General features: G+C 47.1%; 1 protein-coding gene across 4 annotated transcripts in view; it reads left to right on the top strand.

Moving 5' to 3' along the window:
- The window catches only part of MTARC1 (mitochondrial amidoxime reducing component 1), a 31,330-nt gene extending 16,403 nt beyond the window's left edge, over positions 1–14,927 (top strand). The window contains exons 5-8 of one of the 4 annotated variants that reach the window (XM_025892224.2): positions 1,221–1,282; positions 1,375–1,446; positions 9,250–9,480; positions 9,553–14,927. In XM_025892224.2, the coding sequence (XP_025748009.2) occupies positions 1,221–1,282; positions 1,375–1,446; positions 9,250–9,376 (261 nt within the window). In that variant the 3' untranslated portion in view covers positions 9,377–9,480; positions 9,553–14,927. The other 3 variants (XM_025892225.2, XM_073884118.1, XM_073884117.1) reach the window with 3 other exon arrangements.
- Positions 14,928–20,525: the final 5,598 nt, after the last annotated feature.

The raw sequence follows: 20,525 nt of genomic DNA, 5'->3' as shown, positions 1-20,525 counted from the left end.
AACCACCCACGTTTCCCCTTTTGCATCTTTTATGTTTTTTTTTATGACCACAGTGCCCCCTGGTGGGCAGATGCACACAGAACAGGCTGGGGGCTGCTCTAGTCTGGCGGCCCAAGCTTTTTGGGATCCTTGTGACACCTGCAGTTAAGAGACCCATTTTATAATTAAAAACTACAATACGTATTAGCAAGAATGATACACACTCTCAGAGGTAAAATTCTGAGTCTGCAGGTCTCTTTCTGGCTTGTGACCAACAAAGGACTGGGCAGGTTGGTTTTAACTCAAGAATTTTTGTCTTCAGCCCTCGGGCAGTGGCACTTCCCTCCCTGGGTGGGAAGTTTAGGGCTGGGCTCACATGTCCTTTGTCTCCTCAGTGTCCTCCTCCTAATCATTCCCTGAGCCTCCTCACCCTTCTGTGCCTTCCAAAGTCTCTGTTCTGGAAGGTTCCATTCCAGTCCTATCTTTTCCATAAAACCTCCCCTGAGCAGAGCAATCCGAGGCTTTGTTCCCCTCAACCTCCAGATCAGTTCTTGCCTGTGCACTTAGACCCACGCACAGTGTACGACCGCACAGTGCTTTTGCTCAGAGTTTTTGGAACTTTAAAAAATAAAGCGATCGTTAACTTTTCCTATCTCCCCTGCTGGATCTGAGGGGGCGCCACGTCCATTGATCTGATTTGTCCTGAAAAGGAGGCACCACTGACCCAGGCTGTGGGCCAATGCCTGAGGAGCCTGCTGGGCTGGAGTGCTGTGCTCACACGCCAGGGGAGATGCAGACATAAGGACGATGGGCACCCTCTTGATCTGTTCGGATCCACCAGGGGAGATGCGAGGTAAACCTACCAATGCCCTCAGGGTCTAAATCCACCTGAGGCTGCACAATTTAGAGTGATTCCCCCTCCACGCCCTTTCTCTCTGTCCCCCACGCCCTCTGGGGGCCCCAAGCCTTCCATTCCCCGCTCCTCGAGCCCAGTGGCCTCTGTCCGAGGGGAGTTCCAAGCACAGAGAGCAGAGAGAGACTTTCACTTCGGGAAGATGAACAGACATGTCATAGGCAGAGAGCGGACAGGAGGGTGTGTGGCTTCTCAGGGCTGATGTAAATGTCTGCCATCTTGGGTGTAAGTGGCTTTGCTAGGCGGCACCTCATGTGAAGTCCCTACACAGGTGTGTCCGGGCAAGGGCTCAGAAGGGCTCACAGGAATTTTGTGCTTTGTTTCCTAGGATTCGTGGGATGAGCTGCTTATTGGCGACGTGATAATGAAAAGAATAATGGCTTGTTCCAGGTAAGGCTCCTCCACCCCTGGCAGGGAGAAGGAGGGGAGGGCTAAGGCCATTCTGCTTTGTCCCTTGTATGATGCTGTGTGTGTATGTCCAGGTGCATTTTAACCATGGTGGACCCAGACACCGGCGTCATGAGCAGGAAGGAGCCGCTGGAGACCCTGAAGAGGTAGGACTAGGCAGCCTGATCTCTCTAGAAGCAGTGAAAATACCATGAACATACAGTCTTAATGCTGCAGGGGGTCCCAGTGACTGCGTAACTTGGGCAGTATTCCTGGGGGCCGTGGTTCCCAGAATGCCTGTTTGCACAAATAATTTTATTTCTCATTTAGAGTTCATGATTCAAATAAACCAATGTAAGAAATGCATTGTTTAGATATTTAGGCAAACTATATTATGAAGTGAGTATCAGATGATACCAAAAATGTATTAGGTGTGATAATGGCATCGTGATGTAAGAATTTCTCCATGTATTTTGGGGAAGGGTGCTGAAGTAAGTAGGGGAATTGACACAATGTCTGGGAAGTGCTGTATATTATTTTAGCCAAAAAAAAAAAGGTCACATGGAAAAAAATGTGTCAAAGCCTTGATTAATAGAATATGAGTGATAATTACATGGGGATTCATTGCAGCATTTCTACTTTTATGTTTACTCTAAAATATTCATAATAAAAAATAAAAAAATTTTAAGTGAAAGATAGAGAGAATAAGTTTAAATTGAATAGATAGTTAAAATAACATGGATTTTTTTAAAAGCTGATTACAGAATAGCAGATAGAGTATTTTTTTATTTGATTTTACTTTTTATTTTATTAAAGATTTATTTATTTGAGAGAGAGAGAAAGAGCAGAGGGAGAGGGAGAGGGAATCTCAAGCAGGCTCCATGCCCAGCACGAGGCCAGACTCGGGACTACATCCCAGGACCCTGAGATCAAGACCTGAACCTAAACCAAGAGTCAGACGCTCAACTGACTGAGCCACCCAGGCGCCCCGATTTTACTTTTTTTTAAAATATATAAATGCACATGAGTGATAAAGGGCTGAAAGTTTATAAACCAAAATGTTAATGGAGGTGCTCTTGTAGTAATGGAATTATGGGCAAATAGATATATTCTTATATGTAGTCTTTAAACTTTCTGTGATCAACCTGCGTTACTTTTGCTAAAATGACAGTTGAAGACCTGAGCAACTTCAGTGGTGGTATCTGCCCCGTGTAAGGTTGGAGGGGGGCTGTCAGGTCTCATCTCTGCAGCTCCCAAGCCCTTCAGCTTTGACCCTGACTTGTGTCCCCAGGTGGCTCTAATAGAGGGGGAAGGGAAGGCATGGAGCATCACCGTGACAGCTTCTTGGGGCAAAGCCCCAGAAGACTTGGGGCAGGACGCAGTTGGTGCCATCTGGCTCCAAAACCATCGTGGGAGAGCACAGTGAGGGGTTTGTGTGACCAGATGCACTGCCCTGGAATGTGACTCCTGCTGCCTGCCATCCTTCCCTCTCTCACAAACCTTGTGGCCTTCTTTAGGCCAACCGGTTAGCCTCCTTTGATCAACACCAATCTTACTCTGCTGATCTTGCTGTTCCAGAAGCTACTATCTGGCCGTTGCTGGGCCTGCTGAAGCCCTGGGGTAGAGGGCTGTTGTCCCAGCTGGCAAATCACCCTCAGGCATGAGGCTCTGGGCCTGCCCTCGGTGGCCAGCACCTGTCGTCCGAGAAGACAGGTGTCCTTCATGAGGGCCAGGCCACAAGGCAGAGAGATGGATCAGGAGTGAAGTCAGACAAGCTGGGTTGAGGGGGATCAAAGAGAGGCATTCTTGAACTGAAGAGCAAACTGCTTTCCATCTGGGTCCCCACCACTGAGCGTGGATTTGCGGGAACATTCCATGAGAAGGTACAGACCAGCCGAAGGCAAATCTCATCATTTTGAGGGGGCACTGTGTATTTCTCAATGCTGAAAACAAAGTTAATTCACTTTCTCATTTTAACTTAATATTTATTACTTAATGTTAAGAACTTAATACGATAAAACACTTGAGATTTATGTATTCCACACCTTGTACATCCCCCCCCCAAAAAAAGCAAAGAAAATTTTAACTCTAGGGCATGATATGCCAGCTGAACTGTTTAGAGGTGAAGTCCACTGATGTCTGTGAGTTATTTGGAAATGCCAAAAAATTATAATGCATTGATGGATGGATAAAAATGTGATCAAGGAAGTTGTCTGTAGGGGCGCCTGGGGGGCTCAGTCGTTAAGCGCCTGCCTTTGGCTCAGGTCGTGATCCCAGGGTCCTGGGATCGAGCCCCGCATCAGGCTCCTTGCTCGGCGGGAGGCCTGCTTCTCCCTCCCCCACTCCCCCTGCTTGTGTTCCCTCTCTCCCTGTGTCTCTCTCTGTCAAATAAATAAATAAAATCTTAAAAAAAAAAAAAAGGAAGTGTCTGTAAAGTGTTATAGGTAGAGTCCAGGGGGTTGGTAAATGTGTGTTTGCTATAAAATTCTCTTAACTTGTTTGCATGTCTGGGGATTGTGATAATACTGTGTGTGTTGGAACATTAGTAAGGAGAGTGGGGTTTTGAGAAGCGGTGACGACAGACTAGCTATTCTTCAAAATGCCCTACTCACCATCAGAACAGAGCGGAGTCTGGTCTTCCTACCTCCTGTGGCCACAGAGTCGCTGCAGGGAGAAGGACAGGTGGTGGGGGTGTGGTCGCGGTGGCGGGGGGAGCCCCGTCCTGGGAGTCAGGAACCCTGTGCTTATCAGCCGCTCCCCCTCCCGCGCAGGCCGGCGTGTTCTTCCCTCCGAAATAAGCCGGGTAGGACAGACCTGGATGAGTCTCGGTGCAAACCCGCTGAGTGATTTTGGGGACCCTTCGTCACCCTTTTTTATACATCTTGTCCAGTCTCTCTCCCCAACATGTTGCTTGGTCACCCTGGACTTAGTGTCTCTGCAGCGCTGAAAGCACTCAGGTGTTTAGGCCCATCCTCTGACTCTTTCGTGCTCGCCTCCATTGGGAAGCTGTGTTTACAGAACGAGGATCATTGACCCAGACACAGAGCGAGGGCAAGCCGGCGGGGGTCCCAGGATCCAGCACAGCCCCCTGATCCTCCACAGGCTTTCTGCGGTCCGGCAGTCACACCCTAATGGCTCCTAATATCCCGGGAGACAAAGCAGCCAGCCTAGGTGTCTCCCATCTCTTACGGAGATTGAAATGGCCATAGATGTAGTAATTTATGCTCTCCCTGGGACAGGTAGTCATAAATCTGGAGAAAGAGAAAGGCCGGGCTTCGCGACATAAATCATGGGAAGCAGAGCAAAGAGCGGTGTCCAGAACAGCTTCTCCACTCTCAGGCAGGTGGCTCGGAGCCAGGCTGCTTTCCATTTTCCTCTGTCCTCAGGTGCCCAGGGGCTGTGTTGCTTTGAGGACACAGGGGAGACCTCTGCCAGCCTTACCCACTGAAGCCTGTCGCCCACAGGCAGAGTGCGGGGTGGCAGAGCCATGAGAGAAAAAGAAATATGTCTGGCACTGCTGAACGTCTGTAAGATCCTCGTGGTGGGTGGTGCAGAGGAGGCTGCTGGCTAGTGGGAAAATAGGAAGATGGAATTCCTTCCTTCCTTTCCTTCGTTCCTTCGTTCCTTCGTTCGTTCGTTCGTTTGTTCCTTCCTTCCCTCCTTCCTTCCCTCCTTCCCTCCTTCCCTCCTTCCTTCCTTCCAGATTTTATTGAGGGGGGAGACAGAGGGACAGGGAGAGAGAGTCCTAAGCAGATTCCAAGCTGAGTGCAGAGCCTGACGTGGGACTTGATCCCATGACCTAGAGACCATGACCTGAACTGAAACCAAAAGTTGGACACTCAATGGACTGAGCCACCCAGGCACCCCCTACTCTTTTCTTTCTTAAGGGAGAGTGACTTCCGCACTGATCCCTAGGGCTTAAGGTGTGGTGGGAGTCTGTCATTGCTGCTTCCAGAACATCTGGCTCCTAATTAATAGAAAGAGGAAAGCACGTTTGCTTCATAGATGCAAAAGTTTTGTTGGACACATGAATACTTTGACATTAAGGACATTTGCCACTTGTGTTAGGCTATGTTGAGCTAAAGACAGAAGGATATAGTGGTAATACCGTGGGAGAAGACAGACACCCCCAGCCCCATCTGGCTCTATCACTGGCTGATTGTGTGACTTTGGCAAGTCAATTAGCTTCTTGATGCTTCGGTTTCCTTATTGGTAAACACTGGACTAATAATACCTGTCCTGGTTGATCAGAATAAGGCAATACCTATGATTTTAAAAAATAGATGATAAAATATTGTACACAATGACTGTGTAGGCTCTGATTGTTGATAGTCTCAGTCTATGAACTTGACACCTTCTGGGAGAAGGAGAAGTCTGAAGACACTTCTCTCTGTTCTCTGAAGCTGCATTAAATAAAACCCAACCCAGATCTGCTCAGTCTGTAGGGCTCCCCTCCTCCAAGCTGCCTTCACAGTGCTATTTCATTCTTTTTTTTTTTTTGAAGATTTTATTTATTTATTTGACAGAGAAAGACGCAGCAAGAGAGGGAACACAAACAGGGGGAGCGGGAGAGGGAGAAACAGGCTTCCTGCAGAGCAGGGAGTCCCATGAGGGGCTCCATCCCAGGACCCTGGGATCATGACCTGAGCCGAAGGCAGACGCTTAATGACTGAGCCACCCAGGCGCCCCTGTGCTGTTTCATTCTTAACCTGGCCATCGGGTTAGTGGGTTGTGAGGCCTCAGAAGTGGCCTGTGCCCCAAGGTGGGGATCCAGTGGTGACCAGAGAGAGACCCTGCTTGTCGTCACAGCCTGGGCACTGACCAGTAAACGAGCAGACCAGGCAGAGTAAATGATGAGCAGCCCTCATGGTGCACATGGTGCACAAAACCTTTACAGGTTTCCACTCACACCACACCCTTCCAGTTTAGAGACCTCTGTTGAAGTTAAAAGTGTCTTGAACCTCCTGCTCATTAGAGTAGTTGTATGTTTCCTATTCATTGAAAAAGAAAATGCATTAACAAAGGAACTTTTAAATGAGTTTGTAGTTTATTAACCCCAACAACAACAAAAATATATCTTTGAACAAAATCATAGATGGTCCTGGGAAGATACGGTACTGTTTGCAGTCTGTGGAACAAAGCTTGGTGTGCACGTGCATTTGCAGACCGCTCGCAGTACCCGCTCATCCCCACAAGGGGTCGCCGATGATCTCGTTAATGGGGGCTTCCTGCGTCCCTGCAGGGGCCTGCGGTGTTAGGGGGAGCTGCAGGTGGGGTGAGAGTTGGGAAGGGTTGTAGGGAAGGCAGGCCCGCACACAGCCAGCTCTCCAATGCCACAGCGCTCCCCGTTTCTATTCCTAGGCGACGAAATGGATGGCCACCTGCGAACCGGGTGACCAAACCTGTGCTCGCATGAACCAAATTTCTTGCCCCACTTTGCGCTGTTTAAGGGGGCTGGGCTGGAAGGGGCCCTCTCCTCTCAGTTACCTGGTCGGGGAGTCTATGTGAGTGGTTGATGGGAACAGGCAGGTGGAACCCACGAGCGGCCAGTCCTCTGTGTACAAGAATTAGTATTAACCCGCTCAGTTTTTCTCAGGTCTGTGCGTGTACCCAGATGCGGTATAGATGACCAGGGGTCAATCGCATACTGGGTAGGAAGCATGGCGACTGTGGGTGGAGTGGCCAGACCGCGCCTGACCACTGAGATCTGTGCTCTGGGGCACGTTGGTTACTCCTGAGACTTAGCTGTAGAGTGGAGAGAACTCACATTCTCCCCTAGGCTTGTTGTAAGGATTAAGAGATTGCTGTGTGAGGTGTTCTTTAGAACTTTCAGTGCCCCCCCCCCCGCACCCCCACGAAATAATCCGAATCGAGGACCCAGGCTACAGAACTCCAATCCTGAAGAAGCCACTCTCTGATAGACACAGATCCTAAAATGTCGCTGGTATTGCATGCTGATGGGAGAGGTAGGTGAGGAGAGGGTCCAAGGTCATTGCGGGGACCTGACTGCCGAGCTGGGGAGTACTGGGGGCGAGGCAGGGCCGCCTGGGGCAGCAGCTCATGGCCTTCATCCACCCGCTGATTGCTCATTTGTTTGCTCAGCAAGCCTTGTTGGAGAGGCCCCAGTGTGCCAGGCTCTGTAGCAGGCTCAGGGATGCAGCAGGGACCGGGACAGGCAGGGGGCGCCTGCAGTCTGGCGAGGAGCTGAGGGTCCCGGAAGGAACCCCTGGATTTGATCTGCTCCGGTTGCTCATCAGCCATTTCTGAAGCGAAGGACAAAATAAGGACCAGCTTGCCACAAAAGGTTCCCCCCCCCCCCCACTTTTAAAGCACTGTAGAATGAAATGAAGACATTCTATAAAAATGTTTGAAATAGGGCGCCTGGGTGGCTCAGTCGTTAAGCGTCTACCTTCGGCTCAGATCATGATCCCAGGGTCCTGGGATCGAGCCCCGCATCGGGCTCCCTGCTCAGCAGGGAGGCCTGCTTCTCCCTCTGCCACTCCCCCTGCTTGAGGTCCCTCTCTCGCTGTGTCTCTCTCTGTTGAAAAATAAATACAATCTTAAAAAAAGTTTGAAATATAAAGATGATATAAAATTGGAGCTAGCTTCAGTGAGAAACTGAAGGAAAACTTTCTCCCGGGGGGTGGGGGGAGAATGTCGCCATGTTGTTCCCACACACTCTACCTGGGACTGCTTGTGTTTTCTGCCGGACAGAGATGTTCATGCTGATTCTAATAGAGGCTTTTCATTCATCCGTTCAACGATGACTGTGGGTCCCTGGGGACGGGTAGGGCCCAGCACTGGGTGTGAGCAGTACAAGGGAGTTCGTCACAGCTGCTCTTCTGCAGGGACCCTCTGTCTTGCAGACAGACAGACATGTGCCCTGACTACAGAACAAGGCATGGGAGTGTTCCAGGGGCAGGCAGGGAAACACTGAGGCTGGGAAAATTACTCCTGGCTGGGGGCTCCTGGGCTTCCTTCCTAGGAGATAGGGCATTTGAGTTGGGCCTCGAGGGGAAGGTAGAATTTTAACGCATGGGGAAGCAGAAGAGGGGCATCCCACAGGAGTCTCGGAGCTGGTGAAGTGCAAAGCAAGATAAAAGGACATTGAGGGATCCGGTAGAGAGCGATGCAGGTGCAGGTAAGGGGCAGAGGGTGACAGGTTTGAAAAAGCTTCTGGGGCCAGGTGGACAGCCTCACATGCCCCGCTGAAGAGCTGGAATGTTATTCTGTAGGCACGTTGAGAGTGCCTGAGCCTGGCATGGTTAAGACCGGAGCAGAATTAAGAAAGTGATACAGTGTAGCACCAACAACGAATTGGAAGCCGGGGAGCGGAAAGTGATACAGTGTAGCACCAACAACGAATTGGAAGCCGGGTTGCGGAAAGTGATACAGTGTAGCACCAACAACGAATTGGAAGCCGGGGCTCGGAGAGTGAGAAGAGGTCAGCCATGAAGTTGTCACAATGGTCTGAGCGTGCTGAAAGCAAGGGGCTGGCTGTGGGAGAAACCGCGAGCAAATCCTGTGATGCGGGGCCGGAAGAACCTCAGGGCTTGGCAACTATGGAGGAGCGGTGGAGAGTGAGGGGAGGAGGGCACTGGAGGCCCCCAGGGCTCCAAGCCTGAGGCACTGGTGGTTCTAGTGAGGAGAGATGCCTAGAGAAACGGAAGGTGGGAACGTATGTCTAAACATCTCAAGTACCGCATCGCCGAATGCTGCGAACGGGAACGCCCCATGGAAGGAAGATGTGGGCGTCTGGCCACCGTGGGCTCTTCTGTAGTTTATGCCCTGGGCAGGCCGCTCATTGCACAACTCCAGGAGGCCCTCTTCTGTTAGACTTTGGTGGGAATGGTGGCCCCTGGTGGCCCTGTGTAGGGTGGACATTTACTTCAGCCGAGAAGGAAGCATATGCTCTTTGAGCTCTTGCTTCTGTTCGGCTGTGACTCATGGTGATCTTTCTCCTGTTGCAGTTATCGTCTGTGTGACCCTTCTGAGCAGAAGCTGTATGGAAAATCACCTCTCTTCGGGCAGTATTTTGTCCTGGAAAGCACAGGGACCATCAAAGTGGGAGACCCTGTGTACCTGCTGGGCCAGTAGTAGGAATCATGTCCTAGAATGTCAAGTACCTTTGAAGAAATGTCCTCAAAAATGCCCACACTGGAGGCAAAGTTCTGGAACTGGTACCTCAGCATTTCCTTCAGGTCTGTGACTTCCAAGCATTTTGTCTTTTGGACTTCCTGGTTCTGGAACTGGTACCTCAGCATTTCCTTCAGGTCTGTGACTTCCAAGCATTTTGTCTTTTGGACTTCCTGGTGCCTCAGCGCCCCCTAGTGCCTTTGTGCAAGGCAAAGAAATACAGTTGTGGTAACTTAAGAGGACTTTGGTAAGTCACTTAAATGACAAGGTAGAATTCTGAAAACCCCTTGTGTAACTGTGATGGTGGGATTCCTGCTCCTTCTTTTACATTTGCCTGTCCAGAGGGCTAACCTCTATAATCTCATCACCACCCTGTAGGGAAAGAACAAGAGGAAGAGTGGGCAAGTGAGGAGAATGTTCTGGAAGAATGTGATGGAAACAAACTAGCTCCCCAGATAAGGCTGGAGGGTCACATCACTTTTCTTCTCAAGCCCTAGACTAGCTTTTGAGAAGGCAGAAAGAGCCTGACCTTCGGGAAACGCTTGAGATGTTAATTTTCCTTAGGTCATCTTGGCTCTGGCACTGTTGCTCCTCAGACAATGTCCACGAGTGTTTGATGGAACCTTTGTAGCATGCGGTGTCTGTGGGCTGGAGAACTGCATACATGCCAGGGTAGAAAATCAACTCATGAGAGCAGCCTTGCTGTCAGACTCTGATGTGGAACATGTGAAAAGCAAGACAAAAGCTTCCTCGCCTTGAAACAAAACACCAAATACATCTCATTAGTAATCCCAAAGTTTTCCCCACATAGGAGAGTGGGCAGTAGGACTAGGGAGGGGAAGACCCCTAGTTTGATGTTGTTTGAGAGACTGTTTAATGTTGCCCAGGGAAATGATGGTGTCCCTCTTGGCAGAAGAGCAAAAAGAAGGGGAAAGGAGAGTGGTGGTGAATGGTAGCTCAGCCCATGCTGTGGAAAAGATTGATGAAAATACCTGTAGATGGGTTTTAATTTTCCATCCCTGAACTTTTTTTTTTTTTTAAAGGAAGTGGGGGTATCCTCCAGGTGCTCTCTGCTTCTCGGTTGTAAGTATTTGATTCCCTAAAAGCTCTCAGGAGGGTGGCTGTTCTGTCACAAAGCCCTCCGGGATCCTTGCTGGTCTCATCAACTCATGACCGGGTCCACCTCCTCAAATTCAGGGTGAGAAAGTTCTGGGGTCCATGGATGAGAAGAAATTTGATTTTGTGATTTGAAATAAACCACTGAAAACCTTTCAAAGGAGAAAAAGCATGTTCTAGTTCATTAAAAACCAAGATCTAATCTTTCTACTGATCCAATGATTTAACTCTGTTGATGAACCATTTCTTTCACTGGCATTTTGTCCCTAGGAAGCTGACCAAATCATGAAAAAATGTTCCCAAACTGTAAGTAAATGGAAGCTACTTTGACTAGTTTCAGATCTTACTAACTTCTTGGCACAGAAATCAGACTTTGAAGCTGACTGATGTGAATGGGCAAAGCCAATAATTCTGACGCCTGACCAGACCCGGGTCTCTTACAAATGGACCTGCTCACACATGGCTTCCCCAGGCAAACACCCATCTTTGACGGGCTGTCAAGTGAACATGCTTTTTACCAAAAGCTGTGCATTTTCCATGTCGGTTTTATAAAAGAGGTTAGTAATCATTGGAATCTAGCCTAGCTCTGAGGTAACATTAGAAGTGAACAGGTGCATATGTATATGTTTTCTGGTTGGCGAATTCTAGCAATTTGTGTTCTGTACACTCGGCGTGAAGTGGAGAATGAAAACAATCCATCAGGTAATCTGGCCCACCACCTTCCCCGATAAATCCACTGTATGCTAAAACTACAGATTGAGGCAAAAATAAGAGTTCAGCAAGTCACGTTCCTAATGGGACCTTAGGACCCCACGGCAGAATGCACACAGGATTTAAGAAACCAGGTGAATATGGACTCTGAGGGCAGCCAAGAGTTAGGCACTGGTGAGAAACTCAGGGTTGGTTTGGTGGCTGTTCCTAGAGATTTGTAATCAGTGGCAAGCTGAATGCCTTCGACCTGAATTTCTAACCCTTTGTAAATAGAGACATCTAATGCCTCAGTGACCCATTCTGTGTCAGAGGCCACCCTTCCTGCTGACCCTGTCATTGTCTGCAGTGCAGAGCAATCCTCAAATGGGGGGGGGTACCCGGACACCATAATTTGTCGGGAGTCCCCTTCTGCCCCTCAGAGTGTGAGGAAGATTCCTGTCTGGAGAGAGAAGTTCCAATGACCTCTAGAATCTCAGAGTGGTTGCCAAGCTTTCTGTCAGTGAGATTTAAAAGCCATTTACTTGTGTTTATTTTATATTTAATGAGCTAGTTCATGCCAAAGGCCGGGCTGATGTCTCGTTTATTTTGGATACTGAACATTTGCACACAATTCCACTTGAAATATAGGATCGGGAATATAGACGATCACAGACCCGCAGAAGGGTCTTACAGCTGTGGGTGATGGACATTTGAGGTCAGGCCAAAATATCCACTCTTGGTGGGTGTTGTGTTTCATTCTGGGTGGTGACTTTGTGCTGTAATCACAGCAGAGAGTTACCAACCAAGAGCTGGAGATCCTGAAGAGAAGAGTGTGGGGAAGGCTCTACTGGGCAGACTGCTCGAAGGCTCACTTTCGTGGCTGTTCAGAGAAAAAGTTGGAGTTTCATAACCAGGAGACAGAGCAGTGACTTAGACACACAGGGCAGAAAAAAATCAGGTTAGGCCTGATGGAAATCAGGCAGTTGTCTGGCAATGAGGGATCCTCCTGTCTTTCTGCCCTTGGGGATGTGGGGGGCAGGGTGGGGAGGTGTGCTTGTTGGGGGCTGCCCATTTGGTAGTACCATGTGGAGGCCAGGCCAGCTCGTGTCTTTGGGAAACTATCTGTGAGGCTGTCACCAACAGCGATGGTAGGCTGGAGCTCCTGGCATGTGTCCCCAGAACTCTGATAGTGTGACAAATTGGAGTGGTCCATGATGGCAGAGAGCAGATGGTCAAGAGTCACTCAAACATGCTGGAGGGGCTCTCACACCAGCCTTCGACTGTAGGTCTAACCAGGCCGTTGGGGCCATACCCTAACACTATACTTCCCTAGGTTTTTTTGGTCCATGAAATTCTGGAACTTTGCCTGGAGGGATGCTCCTAAAAAAGAATTCCATGGACCTGTAACTCTGGCAAGTCCTGTGTGCCTCCCTTTAGATTTCTTCAAAGGCCTAGCAACTCATTGGAGGCTTGGGACCTGCATCGAGGAATTCTGTTTAACGCTGCCCTCCTCCAAACTCCTATCTGACCCCCTCCTGAGAAACCTGTTCTGACCTCCAGATCTCTCGAGGGGGCACCAGCCAGGGGCAGGGACTCACGATTAGCAAGAATGGTGCACTCATGAGAAGGCTGAGGAAGTTAAAAGAGCCCCCAACCACATGAAGGAGGCCTCTCTTGGGATGCTTCCTCTTGTCGTCTCCCTTGTCCCTGGACTGAGGGGCTTAAAAGGATAAAGGAGGTGTAGAGAGAGTGTCTTAGACCAGCTCTCCTAAAATGGGCCTTGGGGAGATGCATTCCTTTTCTTTGGACTCGTTTTCCAAACCTGCATTCATGGATGGATAGGGTGGACCAGGGTTGAGGGGGTGGACACAGAATCTAGTCTTGGCCTTACAACAATACCACACCAGTTCTCCAGGATGCTTTATGCACCAGGGAGGGGCACTGTCTTCCCATCTGTTAGCTTTACCTTTCCCATGCAACTTGCCAACTAGAGTTGCCTCCCACTACATTAAGCAGAACTACCCCAGGGGTCCTATTGCCTCCGACCATACATATATACTCACTTTATCCCATGATCTTATATTTGCAAGAACATTGTTTGCTTCTACCACTTTCTTAGAAATGGACAAGTGAGTTATGGTAGTGTCTGAAGTTGCCCAATTTTAAGCAAGGGGAAGAATCTGGTTGAAGGATTCAACAAAGTCTCTTGGAATTGGGATAATAGAAGTGTACCTGAGGTATCCCTTTGTTTGCTTTGACTGCACTGTCTTCAGAGGAAGAGGCCCAGACAACAGCTTTGACTATGATCCTGTTCTCCCTCAAAACACAGCTGATAGGGGACTGGTGGGGCCATCTGGTCCCATCTTCTTCGGCCTAGCTCAGAAAGAGGAGTTGCCCTAATCACATTATTAGTCTTCCTGGACAGGCTGTAGTAACAAAAGGGGCTGAGAAGTGTCTTCTCATCTAACTTCTTCCAAGGCTGATTTTGATGGCTGGGTCAAGTTCACTCATGTTTGGCTATTGACCAACCTAATCTATTCATTCTTGGTGGTCCTCAGTCATGCTCCCTTACCTTCACAGAGCATTCTAGACTGCTCTTCCTCCTACCTCCCTCCTGAAGCCCACAGCCTCTGATTCTTTCCCTTCATTTCCTGCTCTATGCCCTCTACCAATCCCTGACCTATAACTTCAGTAGTCCAGACTCCAGTCCTGGTGGAGCCCTGTGGGATGTAAGTCAAGGCTAACTTCCCTCTCTCTCTTTGGGATTTGCTGGGAGTATTGTAAATATAGTGTTGTCATAATTATTTCTGATTAATATTTTTACACCTAATAAAGTTTCAAAGGGATGGTGTTTACTTGGTCTAGGGGAGGGGCACCTTCCAGATGACTTGCCCAGCAATTAAAGCGGCTCGTTAGTTGGAGGCCCGGGATGGCCGAGGACAGCTGGAGAGCTCTTCTTTGCAAGCAGCTCTGGTTAACATCAACCAGGAAAGCTCTTTGTAAACACATGAATAATTGATCGTCCAGCGCTCACATAGCTACTGAGGATCTGAGCCTGTATGACTCATTTGCAAGCCATCCCTGTCGTCTGGATGCCATAACATTGGAGGAATGATGATTGTTTCTTGGAGATTCTTCTGTGGCCAGAGTTGCCAAGACCAAGGCTGTAATGGTTTGTTATGATGACCTTTGTTATTCCATTAGACTCAATTGCTTTAAAAAATGATGTGTGCATACTTTAGGAACGTTTTTACCCTTTACGTTGACCTGACATCATAGTTTATATTACAAAATGTATTAATGACAGAGGAGTGTTTTCATGTCCCAAGGACAAATTTTAACAACCATAATCTGCCCTTAGTCATCATAAATATAAATGTATTGGTCAAACAGATCTCGTTAATGTGGCCAAGATAAATGCAAGTCTATATTTTAAGGCAGTTGAAGTTCTAGAGAATATTTGGAGCTTTTTGTGGGGCTAAGAGATCTTGTATACGTGCTATCAAAGGGCTGAGAAAATTAACATGTTTCCCCCTCTGGTTTTTTGTTGGACAGATATAAACGTCTTGGGGATGTCAAGTAAGATTGTTCACATAGTTTCTGGACTCCGTTAATGCCTGGTGGGGTGAAGCTTAGTTCTTAAAGCTGTATTCTTTTCATTATGCTCACAGTGCTTCTGAAAGGAAAATAAAGATTTCAAGACTTAGCAATGTGTTGCTCAACCCCATTTTCCTGTATTACACTGTGCCTTGAAGTTTTAATTTTATGAGTGTCCCCTGCCCCACCATCGTGCTTCCTGTAGGAGGAGCCCCTTTTCAACAGATGCACAGCTGACATTTTGCAATCTATATGCTGGGCATGGTCTGGGTCGGACACTTTGTCTTCCTCTCCGTTACGCCACACTCAGAAGTGTTGGCCGTTGCTGGTTGTGTCCACATTTTAAGTTTCTCAGGCAGAAAATAAATCCTTATTTAGAATCCTTTTTAATCGTGTTCTTAGTCTGAACCATGAAAATGTGTTTAAGGCAGGGATGTCTCAAATGCCACTCACTGAGAGAGCAGACTGTTTACAGGGGGAGTTCGTCTCCCCTCAACATGGCAAACATGGCGCCAGGATTAAACTCTGTGTGGATTATGGTCACCTGGCAATGACTGATGAGCACTTCAAATAAAACCATTTACCCCTTGTCCCTTAGAAGAATCTTCTAAGAGGAATCTTCCCTTCTGCGTCAGCCGTTGTCTTTGGTCGCACCACCTATTGGGTTTTGGAGTCATGATTTTGCCTCGATACCCTCTCTGGAGTTGGGGGTTGACTTATTTTCTAAATCTGACAATGTGGCGATAGTTCTGTGATAATTTCCTATGTGGTTTAAACCTTTTGATCTGTTTAGAGAGTGAGGCACATACACCTAGGTTCATATCAACACTATTCACTCTAGCCAACAGGCGGGAGCAACCCAAGTGTCTGATGAGAGATGAACGGAATAAAGAAAATGTAGTATATGTATAGAATGGAATGTTATTCAGCCTTAAAAAGGAAGGGAATTCTGGCACATGCTACAACACAGATGAAGCTTGAAGACATGGTGCTGAGTGAAATGCATCAGTCGCAAAGGGACAAATGCTGTATGATTCCAGTCATGAGAGATATGTAGCGTAGTCAGACTCAGAAGCAGACAGTAGAATGATGACTGCTGGGAACTGGGCGAGGATGAATGGGAGTTAGTTACTGTTTACCGGGGACAGAGTTTTAGTTTTGTAGGATGCAAACAGTTCTGGAGATGGATGGTGGTGATGGTTGCACAGCAGTGTGAATGTATTTAATACCACTGAACGGTAGGGGCGCCTGGGTGGCTCAGTCAGTTAAGCGTCTGCCTTCGGCTCAGGTCATGATCCTGGAGTCCCGGGATCGAGTCCCGCATCGGGCTCCCTGCTCAGCAGGGGAGTCTGCTTCTCCCTCTGCCTGCTGCTCTGCCTACTAATCCTCTCTCTCCCACTCTCTCTCTGACAAATAAATAAACAAAATTTTTAAAGAAATACCGCGGAACTGTACACTTCAAAGTGGCTAAGAGTAAATTTTAAGTGATGTGTATTTTGCCAGAATTAAAAAATAGTAATAAAAAAGAAAAAAAAGCGGGGCACATCAGAGACTTGGAATTGACTTAATCCAAACTCCAAGGCCCCCTTTCTGGAAACAGCCTGACTCTAGCCCCTGAGAGAACCCCACCCCCATCCAGAACGCCAAGAACACCTCTTGCTGAGACTAAAGAGAATAAGAAATTGAAATGTAGTGACTTTAAACTTAACCTTGATCACAGATGAGATAACTTTAGACTTTAATTTTTTGTTTTGACTTCTTTGGACCTTAACTTGTTTTTTTTTTTTTTTTTTTAAAGATTTTATTTACTTATTTAGAGAGAGCGCAAGTGGGGAGAGGGGCAGAGGGAGAGGGATAGAAAGAATCCCTCTGAGACTCCACTGAGCACAAAGCGTGAAGCGGGGCTCGATCTCATGACCCTGAGGTCATGACCTGAGCTGAAATCCAGAGTTGGATGCTCAACCGACTGAGCCACCCGGGCGCCCCTGGACCTTAACTTGTAAGGGGATTTTGAGCTTTGGAGTCCCTGGTAATTTGATATTTTGAGAGGAGTTAAGTTCAAATGTAGAAAATCTTACTGTTGGCCTTTTATTATTGGGGTGCCTCTATGATATCACTGGGTCTCACTGCCTAATTTCTAATAGGTTATGTTGGTCGATGAGGCTGGAAATAGATGGAGATGGGAAATAGAAGAGAATCTACATTTTCTGTCTTGACTACAGAAAGGTCTTGAAGAACATAATGTACTGTATGGACCCACCTCAGAAACTTCTGGGGCAAAAATCTACACGGCCTTCCCAGGAAGATCACTAATGGAAGATCTCTAATGGTGTTAAGGATGTCAAAGATACTGTCCCACTTCTGGTTGACCACAGGCATGGGTAAACACAGTGGGTCCAAAGAACAAAAAAAAAAAATGTGGCAGAGGCAGAGATGGTAACTTCCCTGCAATAAACTGCTTCAGGATTAAGATGGCGCGTATCCCTGATGTACCCACATGAAGGGATGTTAATTAGTCTTGACCCTTCTCTGTCTCCTCACACTCTCCTGCTCAGGGGAGACCTGATTGGTAAATCTGGGGTCAGCAACTGAGCTCTGCCCCACCTTTCTTCTTGGGCTCTGCTCATCTTCGAGCTGCAGGATCCCAGGTCTCTTTGAGCCAAGTGGTGAGCTTGGCAGAAAAACCCTGCCCTTGTTGGGAGAAGCCTGCAGTTTTGTGTCATGCTGCCCGAGGCTGGGTGGATAATTTCAGCGCTGGGATTCAGCATGAGAAATTCCATGGCTTCTCTATTTCTAAACCACATCCTCCAAGCTAACCTTTATCAGTAATAAAATAGGTATTTTGATCTAAAACAAGAGGATTTTTCTTTGATCTAAAACCACATCCACATTCTCATTATGCTTTCACATTTGTAGCATGTCATGAAGTCGGCAGAGCACTGTTGCCCGCACACGCTGTTTGATCTTCTGGCAATCCAGTGAGCTCAGATGGATGGGAAAGCTTTTTGTAGCTGCTGCAGTGTTATAACTACACTTATCCCTGATTGCCTAAGTCCCGTTGGTGAGGTTTGAAGAGATTACCTAACTTGCCTATGTTGTAGGTGATGGGCTAGAATGAGAACTCGAGACTTCTGGCTTCGGGTCAGGTTCTCCTAAAGAATCAGTTAGCAAGAGTTATCTCAAAGAGTGGTAATATCTTCAGCTGGAAACTGGTTTAATCCCACAGTTTTGTTTTGAAACATCTGCTTATGACTTCAGGAAGGGACCTTTAGGATCGGTGTCCGTAAGCTCTAGTGTGTATGTGACTCACGTGGGAACCTTGAGTAGAGTGGGTATTCCTGTATCTGACGCCCAGCTATGCCGATGGGGGATTGAGTTGGGGTTCGGAATTCTCATTTTTATAAAAACCCAACTGTTCTAAACTCTTACCCGATTTTCTGTAGACCAAGTTCTCACAATGCTCACCCCGCTGTAATGTGGGCATGCTCCTTCATGGTGGGTAAAGAGTGACAAATCCTGGCTTTCTTTGAAAAAGGGAACTCAGAAATACATCATGGTTAACCACGGAGGCACACATTTTGGATGATGGGTTTACACTGATGCAAACACACACAGAGGCCCCTGCGGCCCTCAGGGGACCCCAGTGCCCCCTTCTGGAAGCAGGGGTCCTGAAAGACAGCGGAGTTCTGAAGGCAGCAAACCCACCACCTGAACCTCCACACAACTGAGTTAACGGCCACATCATTAACTAATCCTGAATTAATTCACCAGGAAGGGGCAATGCCTGGGGCTTAAGCATTGCCTGTGTGTGCACGTTTGTGGGGGGAATAAATGAGAAAGTGTTTTGTAAAAATATTTGCTTCTTTTTTTAATCAGTTAGTGCCTTTCAATGAATCAACAAATAAGAAGGAAGCCCCAAACACAGTGTTAACAACATAAAGAGTATAGGAGCCGATGGTATGGTTTAAAAAATATTTAAAGACAAGGTAAGGATTAGGAATGCTGATGAGTAATTGCTACATTCTCTTAGGGCTCAGGGAGATGCTGTGAGCCTACTGGTTTTTCTCTCTTTCTACCTCCCAGCCAAGCTTAAGAGGTAACTCCTTCCACGTGAACTGGAAAAGATGAATTTCAAGCTTCATTGAGAGCTTTAAAACCTTAAATCCTTCTTGAAAATAACCTGCCTCTCAGGAATTTTTGGTTCCCCCAAATTATAAAGCTTTTCCTTGGGCTGTGGAATGGCTGCATTATTAACTGTGATTACTTAAGTCTCTGAATAGAAGGATGCAATAAATCTGAAAGTACTTGTTCTGGTTTGTGACTAAGCAAAACTGTATAATATTAAATCAGATGTTGTTATAAACATATGAAATAGCACATTTTTTTCCCAACTTGGGGCATTGTGGCATGAAGCTTCTGGGAATCTAAAAAAAATGTTTTTACATTCTTGGATCCTGAGACTGGTTTCTGCTAGGTTTTCTTCTTTCTGAGCATGGATGCTAAACAAAAGTGCTTCTGTTTAGATATCTGTGTTTTCCCAGTGAGTTAGCAAGGTTGAGCAGAGGTGTTCTTACTTCTTTGCAGGCTGTTCTCTGGGGTGGAACTGGTGACCCAGGCCATGTGTGTGTATGTGTGTGTGTGTGTCCGTGTGTGCCTGTCGAGTGGGGAAGATGAATGGCATCTGAGTACCCTGGAATGTTTGGGTTGGAAGGGCTCTTAGACACAAACTAGTTCACCAACCTCCTCATTGCCCAGGTCATGTTTTCAAACTTAGGTTCGAATGTGTGGGAGAGAGAAAGGCACACAAATCTGGAGGTGGGGAGGAATTTTGAAATTCAAGGCCAAGTTTCTAGGTTAGGCCTCTGTGGCCTCTGGCTTGGTTAGAGGAACAGGAGGGTTGTCAGTCATGTGACAAGCCTGCCGCTGTCCTTGGGGGTCACACCCCCAGGCCTGGGTAATGACAGATAATCATGACCCTGGGAAAAGCTTCATGTCTGCCTCTGGTCAGTGGGCAGGTTGGCTTCATTTTCCTCCTCAAAGGAGTGGTAATGCCTATGCATGGTGTACACGTTCGCGAGCAAAGAGCCACAAAGAAGTCAACAGAGGGAGTGTTAAAAAGTGATTACAGTTTTTCTTGTGTTGGCACTTAATGAGCAATTTTTCTTCCTATAGTCTCCCAGTATATTATTTATCATTAAGATAATATATTTATATTAAAAATAAAACTATAGCCTCAGAATACCTGTGTATTTAATAATCGCCTTTTACAAAGATGATTTAGGATATTAATAGCATTCCACAAATTATTTAGAGCTGTGCCGTCCAAGATGGTAGCCATTCAGGGTTATTGACATGCGGCTGATCCAAATGGAGATACGCTGTACGTGTGAACTACATAACGAAATCTCAAAGATTTAGTAAAAATGAAAGAGTGTAAGGTATTTCTGTAGTCATTCTTATGATTATGTGTTGAAATGATAATTTGGATAAACAGGGTTAAGTGATCAGAATCAATTTCATCTCTTTCTTTTTAATTGGCTACTAGAAAATTAATTAACTAATTAATTAATTTATTTTTATTTCCTTTAGTTATATCTATGCCCAGCTTGGGGCTTGAACTCACAACCCCGAGATCAAGAGATGAATGCTCTGCTGACTGAGCCAGCCAGGCACCCTGCTACTAGAAAACTTAAAATTACACATGTAG

The sequence above is a fragment of the Callorhinus ursinus genome, unplaced genomic scaffold, assembly GCF_003265705.2.
Source record: "Callorhinus ursinus isolate GAN/ISIS: 27379988/994484 unplaced genomic scaffold, GSC_fseal_2.0 scaffold54, whole genome shotgun sequence".
Lineage (NCBI taxonomy): Eukaryota > Metazoa > Chordata > Mammalia > Carnivora > Otariidae > Callorhinus > Callorhinus ursinus.
This window is presented reverse-complemented; position numbering and strand designations above follow the sequence as displayed.